A 22,645-nucleotide genomic window follows, 5' to 3' on the forward strand; every position below is an offset into this window, starting at 1 on the left:
TCCTAATGTTTGGTATACTCAGTGTATAGTGAAACTTATTCAGCTGCATATTTCTATAAAAAGTGGCTGTGTGTAAGACAGTCACTTGCAGGAGCTCGCAGTGTGTGCGTGCATATGATTGCGCCGAAGAACATGGCTGACGGTTTACATTCTCCCAACCAATTGTGCAATTTTGTTATTTTTGGGGCATTTTGTGTAACTTATTTTTTTATTTATTGTGTACATTATGTTGCTGCTACCGTCTCTTATGACCAAAAATTACTTCTGGACATCAGAAAAGCAATTACTCACCATGGACTGGAATAAACTTTTTCCTTTAAAGAGTGTGATGATGAAAGATATTCTGCTTTCACTGGAACAGACCCAGATCCACGCCTTTTGCGTGAAGAAAAAATGCCGGAAAAGGGGACCAAGATCGGGGATCCTTCTGAGAAGCCGGAGGCGAGCTAGTAAACTCCCAATGCCTTCCATTCTCCTTGCTAACGTGCTTTCACGACTTCCGCCGAAGTCGGTTCTCCTCCTTGTTCGGGCAACGTTCGGAGGTTGACATCACCGGTCTTCTAGCCATCGCTGATCCACCTTTCATTTTCCATTTGTTTTGTCTTGTTTTCCCACACACCTGGTTTACATTCCCTCATTACTTGTCGTGTGTATATAACCCTCTGTTCCCCCCATGTCTGTGTGTGGAATTGTTTGTTGTAAGTGTTTTGTGCTATTTAGACTGGTTTGCTATGGGTATTTCCAACCCGTATTTTGCTGTTCTGGGTGCCGTTTGTTTTTGCATTATTAAAGTGTTCCGGCTGTGACCCATTTCTGCTCTCCTGCGCCTGACTTCCCTGCAGCCAGTTACGCACCGCTTACACGTGCAATCGTTAGAAAATAAAATGTATGACCTATTATTAAGATTATCCTACCAACGGGACATTAAAAACTGTAACATCCTATGTTTCACTGAGACGTGGCTGAATAAAGAAACAGACAATATAGAGCTGGCGGGATTTTCTATGCACCGGCAGAAAAAGAGACGCTACCTCTGGTAAGACGAGGGGTGGGGGTGTGTGTCTTTTTGTCAATAACAGCTGGTGCGCGATGTCTCTAATATTGAAGAAGTCTTGAGGTATTGCTCGCCTGAGGAAGAATACCTTATGATAAGTTGTCGACCACACCATCTACCAAGAGAGTTCTCATCTGTATTATTCGTAGCCGTCTATTTACCACCACAAGGTGAAGCTGGCACTAAGACCGCTCTCAACCAACTCTATAAGGCCATAAGCAAAGAAGAAAATGCTCACCCAGAAGCGGCGCTCCAAGTGGCTGGGGACTTTAATGCAGGCAAACTTAAATCAGTTTTACCAAATTTTTACCAGCATGTCACATGTACAACCAGGGGGAAAAAATCCAAGACCACATTTACTCCACACACAGAGATGCATACAAACCTCTCCTCCGCCCTCCATTTGGCAAATCTGACCACAGTTCTATCCTCCTGATTCCTGCTTACAAGCAAAAACTAAAGCTGGAAATACCAGTGCCTCGCTCAATTTGGAACTGGTCAGATGACGCGGATGCTACACTACAGGACTGTTATGCTAGCACAGACTGGAAAATCTTTCGGGATTCATCCAATGGCATTGAGGAATACACCACCTCAGTCATTGGCTTCATCAATCGACGACGTCGTCCCCACAGTGACTGTACGTACATATCCCAACCAGAAGCCATGGATTACAGGCAACATCTGCATCAAGCTAAAGGCTAAAGCTGCCACTTTCAAGGAGCGGGATCCGACGCTTATCAGAAATCCCGCTATGCCCTCAGACGAACCATCAAACAAGCAAAGCGTCAATACAGGATTAAGATTGAATCCTACTACACCGTCCCTGACGCTCGTTGGATGTGGCAGGGCTTGAAAACTATTACGGACTACAAAGGGAAACCCAGACGCAAGCTGCCCAGTGACGCGAGCCTACCAGACAAGCTAAATTTACATTTTAGTAATTTAGCAGATGCTCTTATCCAGAGCGACTTACAGTAGTGAATGCATCCATTTCATTTCATGCATTTTTTTTTTTGTACTGGCCCACCGTGGGAATCGAACCCACAACCCTGGCGTTGCACACACCATGCTGGCATTGCAAACACCATGCTCTACCAACTGAGCCACAGGGAAGGCCTTTTATGCTCGCTTCGAGAAAAGCAACACTGAAGCATGCACGAGAGCACCAGCTGTTCTGGATGACTGTGTGATAATGCTCTCGGTAGCTGATGTGAACAAAACCTTTAACCTCTCTTGGGTATGTGGGACGTGACTGTCCCACCTGCGGGACACACTATTCAACAGCCAGTGAAATAGCAGGGCGCCAAATTCAAAATGACAAAAATCTCATAATTCAAATTTCTCAAACATAGAAATATTATATCCCATTTTAAAGATAAGATTCTCGTTAATCCAACCACACTGTCCGATTTCAAAAAGGCTTTACGGAGAAAGCATAGCATTAGATTATGTTAGCACATCACCATGACAAGAAAAACCACACAGCTATTTTCCAAGCAAGGAGAAGCGTCACAAAAACCAGAAATACAGCTAAAATTAAGCACTAACCTTTGATCTTCATCAGATGGCACTCATAGGACTTCATGTTACACAATACAAGTATGTTTTGCTCGATAAAGTTCATATTTATATCCAAAAACCCGTATTTACATTGGCCTGTAATGTTCAGAAATGTTTTTCCTTCAAAAACTTCCGGTGAACGAGCACATCAATTTATAGAAATACTCATCATAAACGTTGATAAAATATTGAACTGTTAATCAAAGAATTATAGATAAACATCTCCTTAATGCAACCGCTGTGACAGATTCAAAAAAGCTTCACGGGGAAAGCACACTTTGCAATAATCTGAGTACGGCGCTCAGAAAACAACATCAGGCAATACAGATACCCGCCATTTTGGAGTCTTCTAAATTCATAAATAGCATTATGAATATTCACTTACCTTTGATGATCTTCATCAGAATGCACTCCCAGGAATCCCAGGTCCACAATAAATGTTGTTTTGTTGGATAAAGTCCATCATTTACAATACCTCCTTTTTGTTAGCGCGTTCAGTAAGCTGCTCCAAATGTAGGAAGCTCGCCGAACAGTTCACGACGAAAAGTCAACAAAAACGTATATTTACGTTCGTAGAAACATGTCAAACGATGTATAGCATCAATCTTTAGGGCCTTTTTAACATAAATCTTCAGTAATATTCCAACCGGACAATTCCAATGTCTTCAAAAATGTAATGGAACACAGCTACCTCTCACGTGAACTCGCGCCACTGAACTCATATTCTTTTCTGAGTCACCAACTTGCCGGCCTTCTCGTTTGCTCTCTGTTCACTGTAGAAGCCTGAAACAACTTTCTAAAGACTGTTGACATCTAGTGGAAGCCTTAGGAAGTGCAAAATAATCTGGCAAGCGGTACTAGAGTGCCAAGTCTAGGACCAAAAGTCTCCTCAACAGCTTCTACCCCAAAGCCATTAGACTGCTGAACAATTCATAAAAATCTCCACCGGATAGTTGACCCCCCCCTCTTATACACTGCTGCTACTCACTGCTTGTTTATTACCTATGCATAGTCACTTCGCCCCCACCTTCATGTACAGATTGCTTCAACTAGCCTGTACCCCTGCACACTGACTCGGTACCGGTGCCCCCTGTATATAGCCTCGTTATTCTTATTGTTTTACTTTTATTATTACTTTTTATTTTAGCTTACTTGGTAAATATTTTCTTCTTCTTGAACTGCACTGTTGGTTAAGGGCTTGTAAGTAAGCATTTCACGGTAAAGTCCACACTTGTTGTATTCGGCGCATGTGGCAAATAAAGTTTGATTTGATTTGTATGAGTATGGAGGCTGTGGCTGTTGGAGCTTGGCAGTTTTGGAGTCTTGGGACCAGGCTCCCCCACCCTTGCCACACACACCCCACCTAGTCTACTCCATGATTAAAGCATACTGTGTCTCTATGATGGCTGTGTCTCTCTGACCCTGAGTCACCTCTCAATCAGCCTCCCATTCCTCCGCTCTGCTCCATGTCCACATCATGCTCTCTCTCTGTCTCTCTATCTGTCTCTCTCTCTCTCTCCTGCTCAAATAAAATAAAATAATTTGTCACATGCACCAAATACAACAGGTGTAGTGAAATGCTAACTTACAAACCCTTAACCAACAATGCAGTTTTAAGAAAATAGTTAAGAAAATATTTACTCAATAAAAAATATAAAAAAGAAACACTATAAAATAACAATAAAGAGGCTATCTACCGGTACCGAGTCAATGTGCGGGTGTACAGGTTAGTTAATTGAGGTAATTTGAACATGTAGGTAGGGGTGAAGTGTCTATGCATAGATAATAAACAGTGAGTAGCAACAATGTAAGAACAAAGGGAGGGGGGGGGGGTTCAATGCAAATAGTCTGCTGCTGATTATGAGTCTGCACGCACACAGTGGCCATCACCCAACTCTGCTTCCTCATGCCACTCTCCTCTCAGATCTGGCAATCGTTCTTTTAGAAGTGGCGTAAAGCCATAGCTTTTTGTCCTTGCAGCCTGCCTGGTGTTTGAACTGACTTATTTCTTACTACCTAAGGTGAGTTGAAAGTCAAGTTTAGATGGGTGAACATACCATTATGAGCCTCGTTATGTTGTTAGTGTGTATATGGGGCTTGACTGAGCTGCTTGCAAACCCCCGGCTGACTAATGTGGTTATCATACTGGACACAGACTAGGGTTAATGAGTTACAGTCCAGTACTATGATGTTGGGATGGTAATTGTTTGTGGGACATTGCTGTTGAGTAGCCTGAGTATTTAAATCAATCTGGAGAGAGGCTATGTTTCTGTGACTGGCATGGTCCCCCTTGGTCTCCAGTCTGCTGAGTGGAGTGGATGCAGTCATGAACCCTTGTTTTCTTCTCTGTGTGAGACTACCTCAGGCCACTACTGATTACCTCACATGCCCTTCAACTCGGAATCAGAGAAGGTTTGATTGAAACCAAGTTTGTGTTTTCATCTCCAAAAGCAATTTTTTTAGGCTACACACAGTTTGTTTGTTTTAGCCATTGTATAGCCATTGTATAGGTACTTAGTAAAGCTGGGTGATATGGACAAAAATCCATATTGTGATAAATTGCCTGAATTGATGCGATAACGATAAAAAGAACGATAAGTTTATAGCATTAAATCAAATCAAATCAAATTTATTTATATAGCCCTTCGTACATCAGCTGATATCTCAAAGTGCTGTACAGAAACCCAGCCTAAAACCCCAAACAGCAAGCAAAGCATGTGAAAGAAGCACGGTGGCTAGGAAAAACTCCCTAGGAAAAACTCCCTAGAAAGGCCAAAAACCTAGGAAGAAACCTAGAGAGGAACCAGGCTATGAGGGGTGGCCAGTACTCTTCTGGCTGTGCAGGGTGGATATTATAACAGAACATGGTCAAGATGTTAAAATGTGAATGAATGTGCTCCACCGTTTTTTAAGATGATCCTTTAAACTACTAGTGTGATGGTTGTAGCCATCAATTCTCCCCTTAACAATCACCCATATTAGAAAACGTATTTCATTTCAAAATTCACATTTCTCTAGTAGAGGTCGACCGATTATGATTTTTCAACGCCGATACCGAATATTGGAGGACCAAAAACCCCGCTGCCGATTATTTCCTCTCTTTTTTTTATAATGACAATTACAACAATACTGAATGAACACTTATTTTAACTTAATATAATACATCAATAAAATCAATTTAGCCTCAAATAAATAATGAAACATGTTCAATTTGGTTTAAATAATGCAAAACAAAGTGTTGGAGAAGAAAGTAAAAGTGCAATATGTGCCATGTAAGAAAGCTAATGTTTAAGTGCCTTGCTCAGAACATGGGAACATATGAAAGCTAGTGGTTCCTTTTAACATGAGTCTTCAATATTCCCAGGTAAGACGTTTTAGGTTGTAGTTATTATATTATTATAGGAATTATAGGACTATTTCTCTCTATACGATTTGTATTTCATATACCTTTGACTATTGAATGTTCTTATAGGCACTTTAGTATTGCCAGTGTAACAGTATAGCTTCAGTCCCTCTCCTCGCTCCTACCTGGGCTCAAACCAGGAACACATCGACAACAGCCACCCTCGAAGCAGCGTTACCCATGTAGAGCAAGGGGAACAACTACTCCAAGTCTCAGAGCGAGTGACGTTTGAAACGCTATTAGCGTGCACCCCGCTAACTAGCTAGCCATTTCACATCGGTTACACCAGCCTAATCTTGGGAGTTGACAGGCTTGAAGGGGTGGGTATAATTTGTGGAACGTTCCAACAGGAATCTGTTCCAAAAAAAGTAAAGTAAAAGGTTGCCAACCAACAACACATACAAAGTAGCAACGCATACAAACCTAGCTAACTAGCTGCCGAATAGGCATCAACTCACCACGTAGCTTATTCTTAATGTTTGTCTATAGGCAACCAGAGTGAGGACAGACATTTTTTCCGAATAAACGTGATGAGTGAAAAACGCAATGAAATAGACCACTCCCTACCCGGTATCTTATTCTGCCGCTATACAACTTTGTATGTGTTGTTTTTTGGAAACCTTGTTATTTACGAAGTTTTTGGAATAGATTCCTGTTGGAACCTTCCACAAATTATACCCACCCAGGTTGAAGTCATAAACAGCGCAATGCTTGAAGCACAGCGAAGGGCTGCTGGCAAAACGCACAAAAGTGCTGTTTGAATGAATGCTTACGAGCCTGCTGCTGCCTACCACCGCTCAGTCAGACTGCTCTATCAAATCATAGACTTAATTATAATATAATAAACACACAGAAATACGAGCCTTGGGTCATTAATATGGTCGAATCTGGAAACTATCATCTCGAAAACAACAGTTTTTTTCTTTCAGTGACATACGGAACCATTCTGTATTTTATCTAACGGGTGACTAAGTCTAAATATTGCTGTTAGGCATTGATGTTTATGGTTAGGTACATTGGTGCAACGGCAGTACTTTTTTCGCAAATGCGCTTGTTAAATCAACACCCGTTTGTCGAAGTAGGCTGTGATTCAATGAAAATGAACAGGCACCGCATCGATCATATGCAACGCAGGACACGTTAGATAAACTAGTAATATCATCAACCATGTGTAGTTAACTAGTGATTATGTTAAGATTGATTGTTTTATATAAGTCTAATGCTAGCTAGCAACTTACCTTTGCTTCTTGCTGCCCTCGCATTACAGGTAGTCAGCCTGTTAATCCTTGTGGAGTGCAATGTAAGGCAGGTGGTTAGAGCGTTGGACTGGTAACCGAAGGTTGCAAAAACGAATCCCTCCTGAACAAGGCAGTTAACCCCCGTTTCTAGGCCGTCATTGTAAATAAGAATGTGTTATTAATCTGACTTGCCTAGTTAAATAAAGGTGTAAAAAAATATATATAATAATAATAAAAAATTATAAAAAATATTTTTAAAATCGGCAAATCGGTGGCCAAAAATACCGATTACCGATTGTTATGAAAACTTGAAATCGGCCCCAATTAATCGGCCATTCCAATTATTCGGTCGACCTCTATTCTCTAGTATATGCTACTTATCGTAATGAACAATATCAGTACTTAAGCTTTGTTCATGTGTCTCGGCTGTCTCTAACTAAACAAACACAGTTGTTTCCAATCTAGAACCAGCCTCTTTGAGGACTGTCCTTCCAAAGGTTCCTAAGGTTGTCCTTCCTCCTGCTGTAAACTAAAGACTTCTTTGGTTACTCTGCTCCAAATTGACTTCCTCTATTTTACTGCTTTAAAGTAAATACTTTGTTAGTTACTCTACTCTACTGTAAAGAAAATACTTCCTTGGATTACTTCTGTAGACTTCCTTAGCTACTCTGCTCTTAAGTTAAGAATCCCTTGGTTACTCTTAGACTTCTTTATGTTACTGCTGTAAAGTCAAGATTTCCAGAGGTCCCACTGCTGTAAAGTAACAAGGGTTTCCCTGTCTGGCTTGACTTAAACACAGTTTTTCTTTTCAGACACCCCCTCCAGTCCTGCTCCTCCACAGTTTGACAGACAATGAGGGAGACTGGAGCATCCTTCCTCTGCTGCCTTAGTAAGTGCTCAGGCCTGTCAGCTTTCAAAAGAGCAGCAACATCCACAAAGACTTCCATCTTGTAATTCCATACAGTACAGTAGGGACATAACGATTCACCGGTAGGCATTGGTCCCCGGTTCAAATGTTTAAGATATGAGTGCATGGTCTGCGGGATCCGAAACCTATCCAAATGTAGCATGTATCAGTCAGAAAATCTATTCAAACTTTACGAATCGGCTGCTCAGTTTTTTTTGTTGGCTCAAATTACTTTATTTTTACCTTCTGAAAATACCGCTCATATTTTGTGACAACTGTGTCCTCTCCTTCAGTGTCAAACTAAGAATGTAATTATGTTGACAGTCATTGATCTGCAAGTCATTTTGCATGTCGAATAACCCCAGGCAATATCAGTAGCCTATTTAAATTGCATGCTGTGTGCAGCTTCGCGCGCTGACCATTGAGAGGTAAGCCTATTCCTGATCTACTCGTCACTTTCAGCATTCAAATGTTTGTCACATGGCTTCTGCAATATTGGGCTTTGTTAGCAAATTACATTGGTTGTCATTTAACTATGTCATTTTTATAAAATCCGTTGTTGAAAAGCGTATGGCTGTCTCCATCTGATAGGGTCAGGTAAAAAAAGAGGGGGGAAATAATTGCTAACTTTACTAACCATTTTTCACAAATAATCTTTGGCAAATAACCTTGTAGCAATATTTCAGGTTATATGAAAGTTTTGTTTACTCTGTGCAGCATGATGTACTACAAGGTCTATACACACAATAGTTAATTAGTTTGAATGTTAGAATGTTTCTCCTATTGTATAACAGGATTACCTACCATACTATGATAGTTACCTATAGCCGTCACCTTATGCCCTGTTCGGCCTTTTGCTAGCCTGGGTGCCAGTCTGTTTCGGCTCTCTTGCTAACTCCTTTTTGAATTTTCTTGCCAAACAATGACAACAGTGATGGAGTAGGCAAGAGCACAAACAGATCTGGGACCAGGCTAGCCTTTTGCTACAAGATCAAAACAAATAGGTCATATCATGAATGTATCCACTGGTTCAATAAGCTGTGTAAAGGTCTGACGATGTTTCTGCCTCCTTAGCTTCTCCTCGTTGTTTGGGAAGAACTCGTCCTGGTTAGTGTTTCTGGAAGAGGAGACTAACGTCAAGGTGACCAAGCTGCTCCAGGCCCTCAGGAAGTTTGACAGGAGAAAAGTAAGTGACCCACAGATTTAGGATTGTAATAATGATATCTACTTAGTGACCACTCTGTCTGTCTGTCTCTGTCTGTCTGTCTGTCTGTCTGTCTGTCTGTCTGTCTGTCTGTCTGTCTGTCTGTCTGTCTGTCTGTCTGTCTGTCTGTCTGTCTGTCTGTCTGTCTGTCTGTCTGTCTGTCTGTCTGTCTGTCTGTCTGTCTGTCTGTCTGTCTGTCTGTCTCTTTAGACATGAAACCTTTGTTTAGAAAAATAAACTCCAGTACACTAGCATTCTTGTATGTGCCACAGAGTGTCTAATGGATCTCATACTAACATTTTGGTCCAAATTACCTTTACTTGGTACCGTAATCACAGTACTTCACTTCTCCTTGGCCAATGACTGAGCACTAGCCGTCTGTCTCAGCTGCTGTAATAGAGTCATTGGGTTGGACCTAATCTCGGAAACTCAGACCCTAGCCAACAGCAGTGATTAGCGTCTGGGATTAACGATTGACTCTTTTTCAAACACAGTATGAGCAGCTTTAGCCGCCTGGCTAGCCGGAGGCCCATTGATAATAATGATGTTATGATTGTTTTTTAGCAGCAGCACAGATGCAGGGAGGGTTTTGTTTTGTGTCTTAAGGTGATATTAACCATTTTACTCCGAGCTTGTCTCCAGAGCTGCTCTCTCTCTGAGGTTCAGGATCCGGGTGTTGCCGGTTGATTAGCGAGTTGTTTTAAACCACAAACAGAATGCCAATAGAAAAGGTTTTGTCCTCCAGTGTTATTGAGTTAATATCAATTTTGTTTTGAATAAGTGGATTGCGAGGATAAAACCAGATAACGACAGTTGATAGTGTTGCTTCATTTTTTTCAAAGTAACATCATCCTATTGACTGCAGCAAAGTGAATGCTTAAACTTTCTGGATTTTGTTACCATCAATCATTTCTGTAGGTTTTATAAGTGTTTCAAATTACTTGGCTCTCCTACTGTCAAACATAACATTTTTAATCTTGGGAATTCACAAATTATGTTTTTGTTGCTAAGATTTATGGGTGAATGATTTGTGTTTTGATAAGCCTCGACAGTTGAAACAGGCTTTAAACCAAAGCATGGGAAAGAGCTAGAAATCATCCAACGGCCATCCTGATTAGTACATCCCGACACCGTCCAATGAACAACATCAAACTAATTACACCTTCCGGAGGTACACCAGACCTTAACAGAGAGCCGAGGTTCAAGTTATTCTTACTCTGAAAACGATGCATAGTAATTAAGTGAACACTCCATCTGCTAGCCGGGACAGCCTGGAACCTGTAAGGGATTCCAATTCCAAGTGAGAAATAGAATTCATTATTATCTCATCATCACACAAATCAAATCAAATTGTATTTGTCACATGCGACAAGTACAACAGGTGTAGACCTTACCCTGAAATGCTTACTGACAAGCCCTTAACCAACAATGCGGTTTTAAGAAAATAGAGTTAAGAAAATATTTACTAAATAAACTAAAGTTAAAAAAAAGACAAAAAAAGTAACGCAATAATGAGGCTATATACAGAGTGTACCGGTGACGTGTCATTGTGCGGGGTACACACAGTGCTGAGCTCCGAGCACAGCACTGTATCAGGGATGAGGAGAGGATGTAGGCGGTCTTATGACTCACTTTAATACATCACACTGTATGTGTGACTTCGATTCAGTATTAACGCAGGGACCATCTTTACCATGGTCAAATAAAGTCTGAAAATAGTTTTGGGTACTTTAAAAACAACTACTACTAATATAACTGGTAGACTCCCCTCAGATACTGTATGCTTCCGTTTAACAGATTAAAAGAAGTGTACGCATGGAAGCAGTCGTTTTTTTAAAAGACGTACGTACATTTGCCTGACATGTCGAATTGGGAATAAAGTTTGCTCTTTTTATTACATTTATTTCTACAATGTTTATAATTCTTAATCTCAATGAATACAGCCCAGATGTGTGGCGCATTAGCAGCTATGTCATCATGATGCTGATGATGTCACATCCATCCCTCAGGAGTGGTTCCTGGGTAAACCTCTCCATGACGAGGAGTCGACCATCATCCACCACTACGCCTTTGCAGAGAACCCCTCCATCTTTAAATACCCAGACTTCTCTGCTGCCTGGGCCCTTAGCATCCCCCTGCTTGACAGGTCAGATCCTAATCTATATCTAACTTCCTTTAACTTTTGTTGTCTCCATCTACCTTTCTTTATAGTTGCAATCTGTGATTTGTACATACATTTTTGGACTTCTAAATTAATTATATAGCTATTTCTTCTTGGAAAATATAACTTATGAATGCCTCATTCAACTGTCTTATCCGATCAGAACCCAAAATATAAGCTTGTTTTACTCCATTGTTTGTAAACAATGTCAATTGAAAACAAACACGTCATAGCTTTAAAACATAGTTAGAACTATACATTTGATCTGATGGATCTGTCAGTCCTTGCATCCATAGATCTATTTATACATCTGGCTCTCATGAGGACCGCCACAGGAATGGAAGACCCAGAGTTACCTCTGCTGCAGAGGATAAGTTCATTAGAGCTACCAGCCTCAGAAATTGCAGCCCAAAAAAATGCTTCACAGAGTTCAAGTAACAGACACAACTCAACATCAACTGTTCAGAGGAGACTGTGTGAATTAGGGCTTCATGGTCGAATTGCTGTAAAGAAACCATTACTAAAGGACAGCAATAAGAAGAAGAGTCTTCCTTGAGCCAAGAAACACGAGCAGTGGACATTAGACCGGTGGAAATGTGTCCTAATTGGAGATTTCTGGTTCCAACCGCCATGTCTTTGTGAGACGCGGATGATCTCCGCGTGTGTTTTTCCCACCGTATAGCATGGAGAAGGAGGTGTTATGGTGTGAGGGGTGCTTTGCTGGTGACACTGTCTGTGATTTATTTAGAATTCAAGGCACACTTAACCAGCATGACTACCACAGCATTCTGCAGTGATACGCCATCCCGTCTGGTTTGGGCTTAGTGAAACTATCATTTGTTTTCAACAGGACAATGACTTAATACACCTCCAGGCTGAGTAATGGCTATTTAACAAGAAGGAGAGTGATTGAGTGCTGCATCAGATGACCTGGCCTCCATAATCCCCCAACCTCAACCAAATTGAGATGGTTTGGTATGAGTTGGGCTGCAGAGTGAAGGAAAATCAGTCAACAAATGCTCAGCATATGTGGGAATTCCTTTAAGACTGTTGGAAAAGCATTCCAGGCGAAGCTGGTTGAGAGAATGCCAAGAGTGTGCAAAGCTGTCATCAAGGCAAAGGGTGGCTATTTGAAGAATCTCAAATCTAAACATATTTTGATTTGTTTAACACTTTTTTGGTTACTACATGATTCCATATGTGTTATTTCATAGGTTTGATGTCTTCACTAATATTCTACAATGTAGAAAATAGTAAAAATAAAGAAAAACCCTTCAAATAGTAGGTGTTGTAATATATTTTTTTTATGTGAATCACATTTTTATTTGGCGTACCCCCGACGGCATTGCACGTACCCCTGGGGGGTATAGTATGGGAATACCTGACCTATAGTATTCACTGCTAACATAGATCTTGCTTCTTCCCTAGTGGTCTTTAGAAACCTGAATAGCAACCACATCTCAGCAATAATGTTCTCTGCTGGACAATAACTTTTGTTATACTGTTTTTTTCATTATATCATCAATCATTGTTACATTCCTAGTGGTCTAGGGAAAATAATCATATTTTATTCAGTTCTAACTGCAAATTCTAATAGACAGTGATTTGATGTTCCAGGCTCGCAAACAAAGTGAGAGATGATCCACTCAAGTCTGACTTCACTATCGATCTGAAGCATGAGGTAAGATTTATATCCGACCGCATTATTGTTATGAGTTCAAATAAAATGTTATTGGTCGCGTACCCATATTTAGCAGATGTTATTGCGGGTGTAGCAAAATGCTTGGTTCTAATGAAAATGCTTTTAAAGAGTAATTTATGATAATAATGATTTGTTTTTAATATTTTGACATTTTGGCTACAGTTTATGACGGCATGGAGTAAAGCAGATGTTGTTATCGTATCATAATGTGTGTCACTAACCACGTTTCTATCTACAGTTTTATATGTACTTAAAGTCGTACCGTATAAACAAATCACGACAGCTCTGATGGAAATAGGAAGTTTCGGTACAATTTGATAAATGCAGACAGATATTTTTTTCATTCAACATGGTAGGATCTTTTTGTGTCTGTAAGATTAATTATGTGAGCAATGGTGGTGGAAACGCCTTTATGCGCAAATATTGATATAATAGCATATTGAAATAAACTTGAAGTCACGCAATGATATGGTGTGCGGTCCTCCCACTACGAACCGGGAAACCATTCAGTTTATTAGGCTACAGATGAAATAAGTTATGATGAACTTCACAGGGTGTTGAAAGCGCACAATGATCTTGATGCTCTTGTCCAATAAATATCGAGGGTCTTATTCTGGTGACTTGATGCTTGACTGCTATTTGACAAATACAAATATTCTTGCTCTTATCCGTAATAATCTCATCATGTAGACTAGCCTACCCGCACTGTATCTGCGAGCTGTTGGCTAGAGGGCACGTGCCAAGACCAGAGTATTTGGCACGTTTGCTATTTAACGCAACACTTTTGTGACAAAACTATCGGTACAGTTGAAAATGCGATGGAAACACATTGAACTTAAGTTTTCATGTACCGAATACAAATCTAAAGTGGTAAAAGTATACTGAACAAAAATATAAACGCAACATGCAACAATTTCAAAGATTTTACTTAGTTACAGTTCCTAAAAGGAGATCAGTCAATTGAAATAAATTCATTAGGCTCTAATCTATGGATTACACATGACTGGGAATACAGATATGCATCAGTTGGTCACAGATACCTTAAAAAAAAGGTAGGGATGGATCAGAAAACCAGTCAGTATCTGGTGTGACCGCCATTTCCCTCATGCAGCGAGACACATTTCCTTCGCATAGAGTTGGTTGTGGCCTGTGGAATGTTGTCCCACTCCTCATCAATGGCTGTGCAAAGTTGCTGGATATTCGCAGGAGCTGGAACACGCTGTCGTACACGTCAATCCAGAGCATCCCAAACATGCTCAATGGGTGACATGTCTGTGGAGTTTGCAGGCCATGGAAGAACTGGGACATTTTCAACTTCCAGGAATTGTGTACAGATCCTTGTGACTTGGAGCTGTGCATTATCATGCAGAAACAAGAGGTGATAACGGCGGATGAATGGCACGACAATTGGCCTCAGGATCTCGTAACGGTATCTCTGTGTATTCAAATTGCCATCGACAAAATGCAATGGTTTTCATTGTCCGTAGCTTATGCCTGCCCAACCATAACCCCACCGCAACCATGGGGCACTCTATTCACAACATTGACATCAGCAAACCGCTCACCCACACAACGCCATACACATGGTCTGCAGTTGTGAGGCCAGTTGGACACACTGCCAAATTCTCTAAAACAACGTTGGAGGCGGCTTACATGACATTCTCTGACAACATCTCTGGTGGACATTCCTGCCGTCAGCATACCAATTGCATGCTCCCTCAAAACCTGAGACATTTGTGTTGTGTGATAAAACTGCGCATTTTAGAGTGGCCTTTTTTTGTCCCCAGCACAAGGTGCACCTGTGTAATGACCATGCTGTTTAATCAGCTTCTTGAAATGCCACACCTGTCAGGTGGATGAATTATCTTGGCGAAGGAGAAATGCTCACTGACAGGGATATAAACAAATTTGTGTGCAACATTTGAGAGAAATAAGCTTTTGTGCGTATGGAAGGAGCCTGGGATCTTTTATTTCAGCTCATTAAACATGGGACCAACAATTGTTCAGTATACATTGTGTGCACACTATATCATCACGTCATGGTTTTTGCCTGCAACAAGTCCATTTGGTGGAAACACACCACTGGTGGGAAAAATGACATATTTTCTTTATTGCGAATTCTAGAATGTTCTCATGAAAATCTGTCGCCAATTGGATGAATTTCGAGTTTATGACACTGCACATTCTTCAACTTGTATTATCCTTCTCTGCTGTCCCCTGTCCTTTCCTGCTGTTGTTGGCAGGAGATTCTATACACTAACATTGTCTTAAGCCTAGTAGATGCTAATCAAGTGAAGTTTAATTTAAATATAACCTGGTGTCACAAACTCATTACATCCGACAATAGCCTAATAGAAGCAGTTTCTTCCTCATATCTACCTCCTCCTTAAGCCCTGCTGACTGTCACATTATTTGTCTGAGGGACACTCTGTCTTGTAACTTCGCCTTCTTTCTTTTCTGTTTTTTTAGCCTCATCTCAGAGCATCTTCAGTCCTTCATTCAGGGGAGAAATAGAATAACAGTCACTGTATGCCTGTCTCTCTCCCTCTCACTCCTTCTCTCGGCTGGGTTTTTCTTCCAACTGTCTGGACTCACATTTCTCTGCCTCATGGATTTAGCCTCCGATATGAAAGACAGGGAATAACACTTTACAATAAGGATATATTAACATTAGTTAATGCATTAGTTAAGCAGAATAATTAATTAATTAATATATCTATGAAGCATTCATTATTTGTATGTAGATTTACTAAGCTATCAAAAATGCATTAATAAATGATTTATAAAGCTGATATTTCATGTTAGTTAATAGGTATATAACCTTAAGTCCCAGCATCTAAACTATTCACCAATAAAATGGTCTGATAGGACAGTTTCATGTTAGTAAAGGCTTAATTAATATTAACAGTATGCTAAGTTTTTTTTATTAATACATTATTTGTAGTTATGCTAGTTCATGTTATTGAGAGATATTATCTTTATTATTGTTTAAAAATAGCTTGTGTGTGCTATATGTGGGGCGGTAGGTAGCCTAGTGGTTAGAGCGTTGGACTAGTAACCGAAAGGTAGTAAGATCGAATCCCTGAGCTGACAAGGTAAAAATCTGTCATTCTGCCCCTGAACAAGGCAGTTAACCCACTGTTCCTAGGCCGTCATTGAAAATAAGAATTTGTTCTTAACTGACTTGCCTAGTTAAATAAAGGTAAATAAAATGTATTATTTCTTCATTTTAATTAGCTACGTTTCTTTGAGACTTATTGTAAAGTTGGTACAAAACGCACATTTATCATTGACTAAATAATCTGCCATGACAACTTGTTAAGCATTAGTGAACTAATGTTAACGGAAACTAACACACTTTTGTACATCGTGCTATTCCATACAATTTACCTTATTTTAGCGCCCAAAAAGCGTAATACTTTTAGGTCAACTGTAATGTGAATACCATTGTAAAGCACAATTTCTCCCATTTTCAGCAAAATCAATGACGAGACCTTCATGCTGCCCGTCTCTGCATGATTGAAGAAGGCAATGAGCTCCGTCGGATCTTTTTAAAAATGGCGGGTGGGGAAGTGAAACCTACTGAGTGATAGTGAAAGGGGGAGATATGTTGTGTGTGGAAACAGCTTTTTTTACCCAATCTGTCCAACTTATCACCTCTAAAATGTAAGTAAAACACTATAAAGAGGTTATATAATGTGTTATTACATACCTATTTGAAGGTTTGTGTCGAATTTGAATCTGATTTTTAGGGTGGCGTTAAAGTTATCTTCAGAAGTAAATAGCGGCTGTCGTGGCTTTTGAGAGTCATGATGGCATGCAGTGATGACACAAAAAATGAATGCATTCAATTGTACAATTGACTAGGTATCCCCCCTCACCCAGTCCCTGTCCCTTTCTTGTTTATAATCTGAGAGAGAAGCGCTACACCTGGTGGAGAGAGGCTGTACAACACAGAATGAGTTGCATAATGCGTGCTGTACGTTATGTCATGACACGTCACAATTTAACGTACAGCGTCAGAGGGGGGCAGTTTTTTTCAACTTTTCTCCAATACTATCAGGCTATTACCATGCCAATTAACGCTTGAATGGAAACGTAGTTCACACCCCAGATTTTGATGCCAACAGTCGCTACAGTCCCTCTTTTGAATGCCGCGGTTGTGCAAATTTGTACGGGAATGGGGTTAGTCACCATTACTCCATAAAAAGAAAACAACAATTCAGAGTACGTAATTTATCTTTAATTTCAAAAACAGAATTAGCATCAAGCTTAGCTAACTTTAGCTTACTTGAAAGGTTAGCCTACCTAAACAGTAGCTAGCTAACAGCAGATATTGACTTGGTATAAATGTTGGCATTGAGCTTCAAAGACACTTTTATTTTGGTAGATACATGTTTGCTCTTGTTGTAAATACCGCCGTCAGTGTTTTGAAATGTTACATATTGCATGCTATCTAATCATTAGCTAGGTGGTTAGCTTCTTTTTTGGTGAATACAGGTTTTATTTGTCATTTTGGTGAGCTGCAGTGAGTGCCAAATCTTGGTTTGATTATTGAAGTGTAGTCTGTTGACCCCTGGAGTTGGAGGTGAAGTAGCTGCTTCATTTCGTAGCCTACATTCTTCTGGAACAGAGAGATGCTAACACCACTCTCAGGGCACGTCGAACCAGAGCTTCTTACATGCAGCGTTTTCTCCAGACAGTCCTTTCCTACTCCAGCGTTATTGGGCTCGTAAGTCTGCAGGGTCTACAAACAAACAATCACTGACGTGAGTAAGACATTTAAGAGTGTTAACCCTCACAAGGCTGCCGGCCCAGACGGCATCCCTAGCCGCGTCCTCAGATCATGCGCAGACCAGCTGGCTACAGTGTTTATGGACATATTCAATCTGTCCCTATCTCAGTCTGCTGTCCCCACATGCTTCAAGATGTCCACCATTGTTCCTCTACCCAAGAAAGCAAAGGTAACTGAACGAAGTGACTATCGCCCCGTAGCACTTCTGTCATCATGAAGTGCTTTGAGAGACTTGTTATGGATCATATCACCTCTACCTTACCTGACACCCTAGAACCACTTCAGTTTGCTTACCGCCTCAATAGATCCACAGACGATGCAATCTCCGTCGCACTGCCCTATCCCATCTGGACAAGAGGAACCCCGCTCTGTGAAACTGGGTCTTGGACTTCCTGCCCCCAGGTGGTGAAGGTAGGAAACAACACCTCCACTTCACTGATCCACAAGGATGCGTGCTCAGCCCCCTCCTGTACTGCGTGACCATGCACGCCTCCAACTCAATCATCAAGTTTGCAGACGACACAACAGTAGTAGGTCTGATTACCAACAATGACGAGACAGTCTACAGGAAGGAGGTGAGGGCCCTGGGAGTATGGTGCCAGGAAAATAACCTCTCACCCAATGTAAAAAAAACAAAGGAGCTGATCGTGGACTTCAGGAAACAGCAGAGGGAGCACCCCCCTATCCACATCGACGGGACAGCAGTGGAGAAGGTGGAAAGCTTCAAGTTCCTCGGCGTACACATCACTGACAAACTGAAATGGTCCACTCACACATACAGTGTGATGAAGAAGTTGCAACAGCGTCTCTTCAACCTCAGGAGGCTGAAGAAATTTGGCTTGGCACCTAAAACCCTCACAAACATTTACAGATGCACAATTGAGAGCATCCTGTCGGGCTGTATCGCCTGGTACGGCAACTGCACTGCCCGTAACCGCAGGGCTCTCCAGGGTTTACTTTAGATGTATGTGTATTGTTGTGAAATTGTTAGATATTACTTGTTAGATATTAATGCACTTTTGGAGCTTGAAACACAAGCATTTCGCTACACCCACAATAACATCTGCTAAACACGTGTATGTGACAAATAACATTTGATTTGAAGTGTTCCGGTTAGTGTAATACATCTGAACCCATCAACCATGTGCCCTCCTTGACTACATAAAAAACTCCAACCCAGGTGCTAGGTAGCTGGCTAGTGGCATCCTTTATCAGCGCTTGTATGGACTGGTCCTTTAAAAAGCTATGCATGGATGCTAGGTTTCCACCAAGTGCTAAACAATTTTGTTCCGAAAGCTGACAAACATATGTGTAGCAGCCTGAGGGACATTAACTTTTTGTTGTCCTGTTCTTGATACCCTCCTGATCCTTTTCCACCCCCTCAGCATAGACAGGAGGAATCTGTTCCACTTTTGTCTTCAGTAAGGGTTCTATAGGAGGGAGCTGGGTCAGGTTTTCCTCTAGTATAGGCTTTGCACCACCCAATGCAATGGCAGCACTCAGAAGCAGAAGGATTACCAACTTCTCCATGGTCTCCATTGTCACCTTCTCCTGTTAGAGAAGGAATCACAGGTGGTAGTATGGAGGTGTGTTCAGCTTGAGAAAGAGGAACACTTTTATACATGTAGCTCACCAGGCCACAAAAAATATGTTGACACTGTTTCCACATCCTATTTGGAATGCATCCTCATTCTTCTGCCAAATATAGATAAAGTTACAGAGAACTTCTGACATCTTTAGTCAGGTGACACACCTACATACACAACTTACATACACTGCCCTATACCAACCACACATTTTTTGGGGGGGACCTAGGCCTGTTTTGCATGTTATTTTGCCACTAATACGTGTCACATATCAGTTTGCAAACAATGTAAAAAAATATATCATTGACTTAATAAAGCCACATACAAACATGGTCTCTTTTTTTGTTTTCTTGAGTAAGGCAGCTCCAAAATGCAGGTGTTTCAGCCTAGCTCAGTGCTTTCTGTGGTGGTGGGGCAGCAGTGGAAAATACGGAGCGTTGCACCATGATTGGTTCAGTGTTCTGTCACTCATGGGGACACTACATCATCACCAAGTCTAAGGGTAGAGCTAGAAAATTCTAGCCCCTTGGGTGCTGCCATAGAGTTACATTAGAAGTACCCTTCCAAGAAGGCTCAAGGTCATTGTCCGCATATAAAATGTCAAATCACATTATATGTACAGTAGCTTTGATTTGACTGATCATATCGATATCTTACTTTCAAAATCTTAGCTAGCAGTTATCATCATGAATCAAGTCGACAAGCTACTGGTAAATCCTTTTTAATCCTTGTCATATGAAGAAAAATAATGAAGAGAAATTATAGATAAAAGGTATTGCGTCCAATGGCTCATCGGCCATTGGACGAAAACATTACACAACAAGTTGGAAATTGCAAATTCAACAATGAGTGGTTTGGAAGTGTTGGATTCTGGATACATTTTTAACATTGCTATACTAGAGACATGATAGATGTATGGTATCTGAGGGATGATAGAGAATGGTTTTTACATCAGAAGATAATGGTTATCTGTAGGAGTTCGATGACTTTGGGAATGTGTAGGGGAAACGGGTGGAGATCTTAGAAACTAACAATGTCACTGAGGGGGAGAGGGTAATGTATAACGTTTACATTATGTCAGGATATGTTACTGTTAGCCATCGGGGATCCTCTGGGACGAGAAGAGACACAGTCTGGTATCAATAACCATGACAGCCTTGAGTTGGGGAGGAGTGAGCACTTTGGGGTAGAGGTCAGGTTAGATGAAGTGAGGAAGAACAGATATCACTAAGGTTCTGTCTAGCAACAGAGATGCATTGGCTGTTCAGTTGTGGAGGAGAAGACTCAGCCTAGGAGAAAGGGTTAAATATCAGTGCTTGTGTGAAATGTTTTTTGTCTGAATTACAGCTGTAATGAACCTTTGGGAAGAATTAAACTTGGTTAACCTTCTCTAGTGTCCATGAGTTATTTACTCAAAATTGGAACCTAACAGAAGGAAGCAGTGGCTAACTGCAAGCATTGCAAAGCAATCACTAGCGTACTATTCAGTGGAGTGGCTGTGTGGTCCCAAATCTGGGATTAAGGGGCTCTTTTCCAAGTTTAAAATGATAAACATTCAACATTGGCCATGCTGTCAATGAAGCATGATTTGTGCACCGCTCAAAACAACTGTCAACTCAGAACTGCGAAAAACTTTACTTCAGTGAGTTCAAGACAACTGGGAAGTCGGAAATAAATAAGCTCCGACTGGGGAAAATACGTTTTGAACGGTCATCCAACTCGGAATTGTAAATCCGGCCTCTTTCTAGAGCTACGACCTGCAGATCAATGACGACGTCATGATTCAATGTTTTTTTCCCGAGTTCCCAGTTGCTTTGAAAGCACCATAAATCCAGAAAATGCCAGACTTGGTTGACAAAATTTGCCCACGATGGACCATGTCGCCACCTTCCTGTTCAAGTGAGCACAGCACAACAAGGTGAGTCCAAAAATGTATTGTATAAAGCTGCATAAATTATGTAATATGCCAGGGAGATATGTATACTGTAGCTAAGAAAGTAATACTAAGTGTATGACTTGGTGGTGCACATGTAGCATATAACCTGTTTTTAAAGAAATGTTGTAAGAGCTTTCATTGTCTTCTTGTATGCCCCCTTTATTTATCCTACAGTTCTGACTTGGTGTACAGGGAGAACACTAAGAACGGCCCATGTTCTGAATTCTGTCGCTGTACATTTCAAAAGTTCTGAACAAATAGTTATATTGACTACGTCTGTCCTAGCTCGCTCATTAATGTCTTAATCGGAATTACAGATTGCCTTTTATCTGCTTGTCGTCCGCTTATGCCATAGTTTGTACATCTCAATTGTCAGTAGAAATCACATTTGTTTAAGCAAGTCAGCCATGTTTTTTTTAAAGGCAGTAAATGAGGCTGAATGAACTGTTTTGCTGCTAGACAAGGCTCCGCTGATAACTAGGTGTAGCAGTGGTAAGGTGTTGGGGCAGCGTTATGTAGGCCCTAACAGTTTTTGGGCACCGTCTGTCACCGTTATAGTGCAATTAATGTATTATTTAATGTTGTGTTATGTAGTGGCTTTGCTGGCATGCATCCCACTTTTTTTATTTTTGCTCCACCAAGATTTACATGCTAAAATCGCCACTGATAACCATGCATGTGGTGTGATCCTATTTGAAGCCAATCAAAAGCCAAGAACACACAAACACTTACAAACTACCTTAAACAATCAGACACAGTGAAAAACCTGTATGAATTTGTCACGGTTGTCATAGGAATGAGCGGACCAAAGTGCAGCGTGTGTGTCGTTCCACATTTTATTTATACTGTGAAACTATGCAATACATGAATGACAAAAACAACAAACCGTGACACAGAGGTGAAACATACACTGACTCAAAAACAATCTCCCACAAACCCAGGTGGAAAAAAACCCTACTTAAGTATGATCTCCAATTAGAAACAATGAGGACCAGCTGTCTCTAATTGGAGATCATCCCAAACAAAACCAACATAGAAATACAAAACTAGAACATGAACATAGAAATACAAAACATAGAAAAACACCCCCTGTCAC

At 40.8% G+C, this 22,645-nt stretch overlaps 1 protein-coding gene across 4 annotated transcripts in view; it reads left to right on the forward strand.

The window, feature by feature from the left end:
• Window positions 1-22,645, forward strand: part of b3glcta (beta 3-glucosyltransferase a) — a 133,483-nt gene that overhangs the window by 76,491 nt on the left and 34,347 nt on the right. For all 4 annotated transcript variants that reach the window (XM_014213563.2, XM_014213565.2, XM_045724319.1 and 1 more), the window contains 4 exons: window positions 8,071-8,147; window positions 9,240-9,351; window positions 11,379-11,515; window positions 13,148-13,211. In XM_014213563.2, the coding sequence (XP_014069038.2) occupies window positions 8,071-8,147; window positions 9,240-9,351; window positions 11,379-11,515; window positions 13,148-13,211 (390 nt within the window). The remainder of the gene's footprint in view (window positions 1-8,070; window positions 8,148-9,239; window positions 9,352-11,378; window positions 11,516-13,147; window positions 13,212-22,645) is intronic.

The sequence above is a fragment of the Salmo salar genome, chromosome ssa09 (assembly GCF_905237065.1).
Source record: "Salmo salar chromosome ssa09, Ssal_v3.1, whole genome shotgun sequence".
In the NCBI taxonomy this organism is placed as follows: Eukaryota; Metazoa; Chordata; class Actinopteri; order Salmoniformes; family Salmonidae; genus Salmo; species Salmo salar.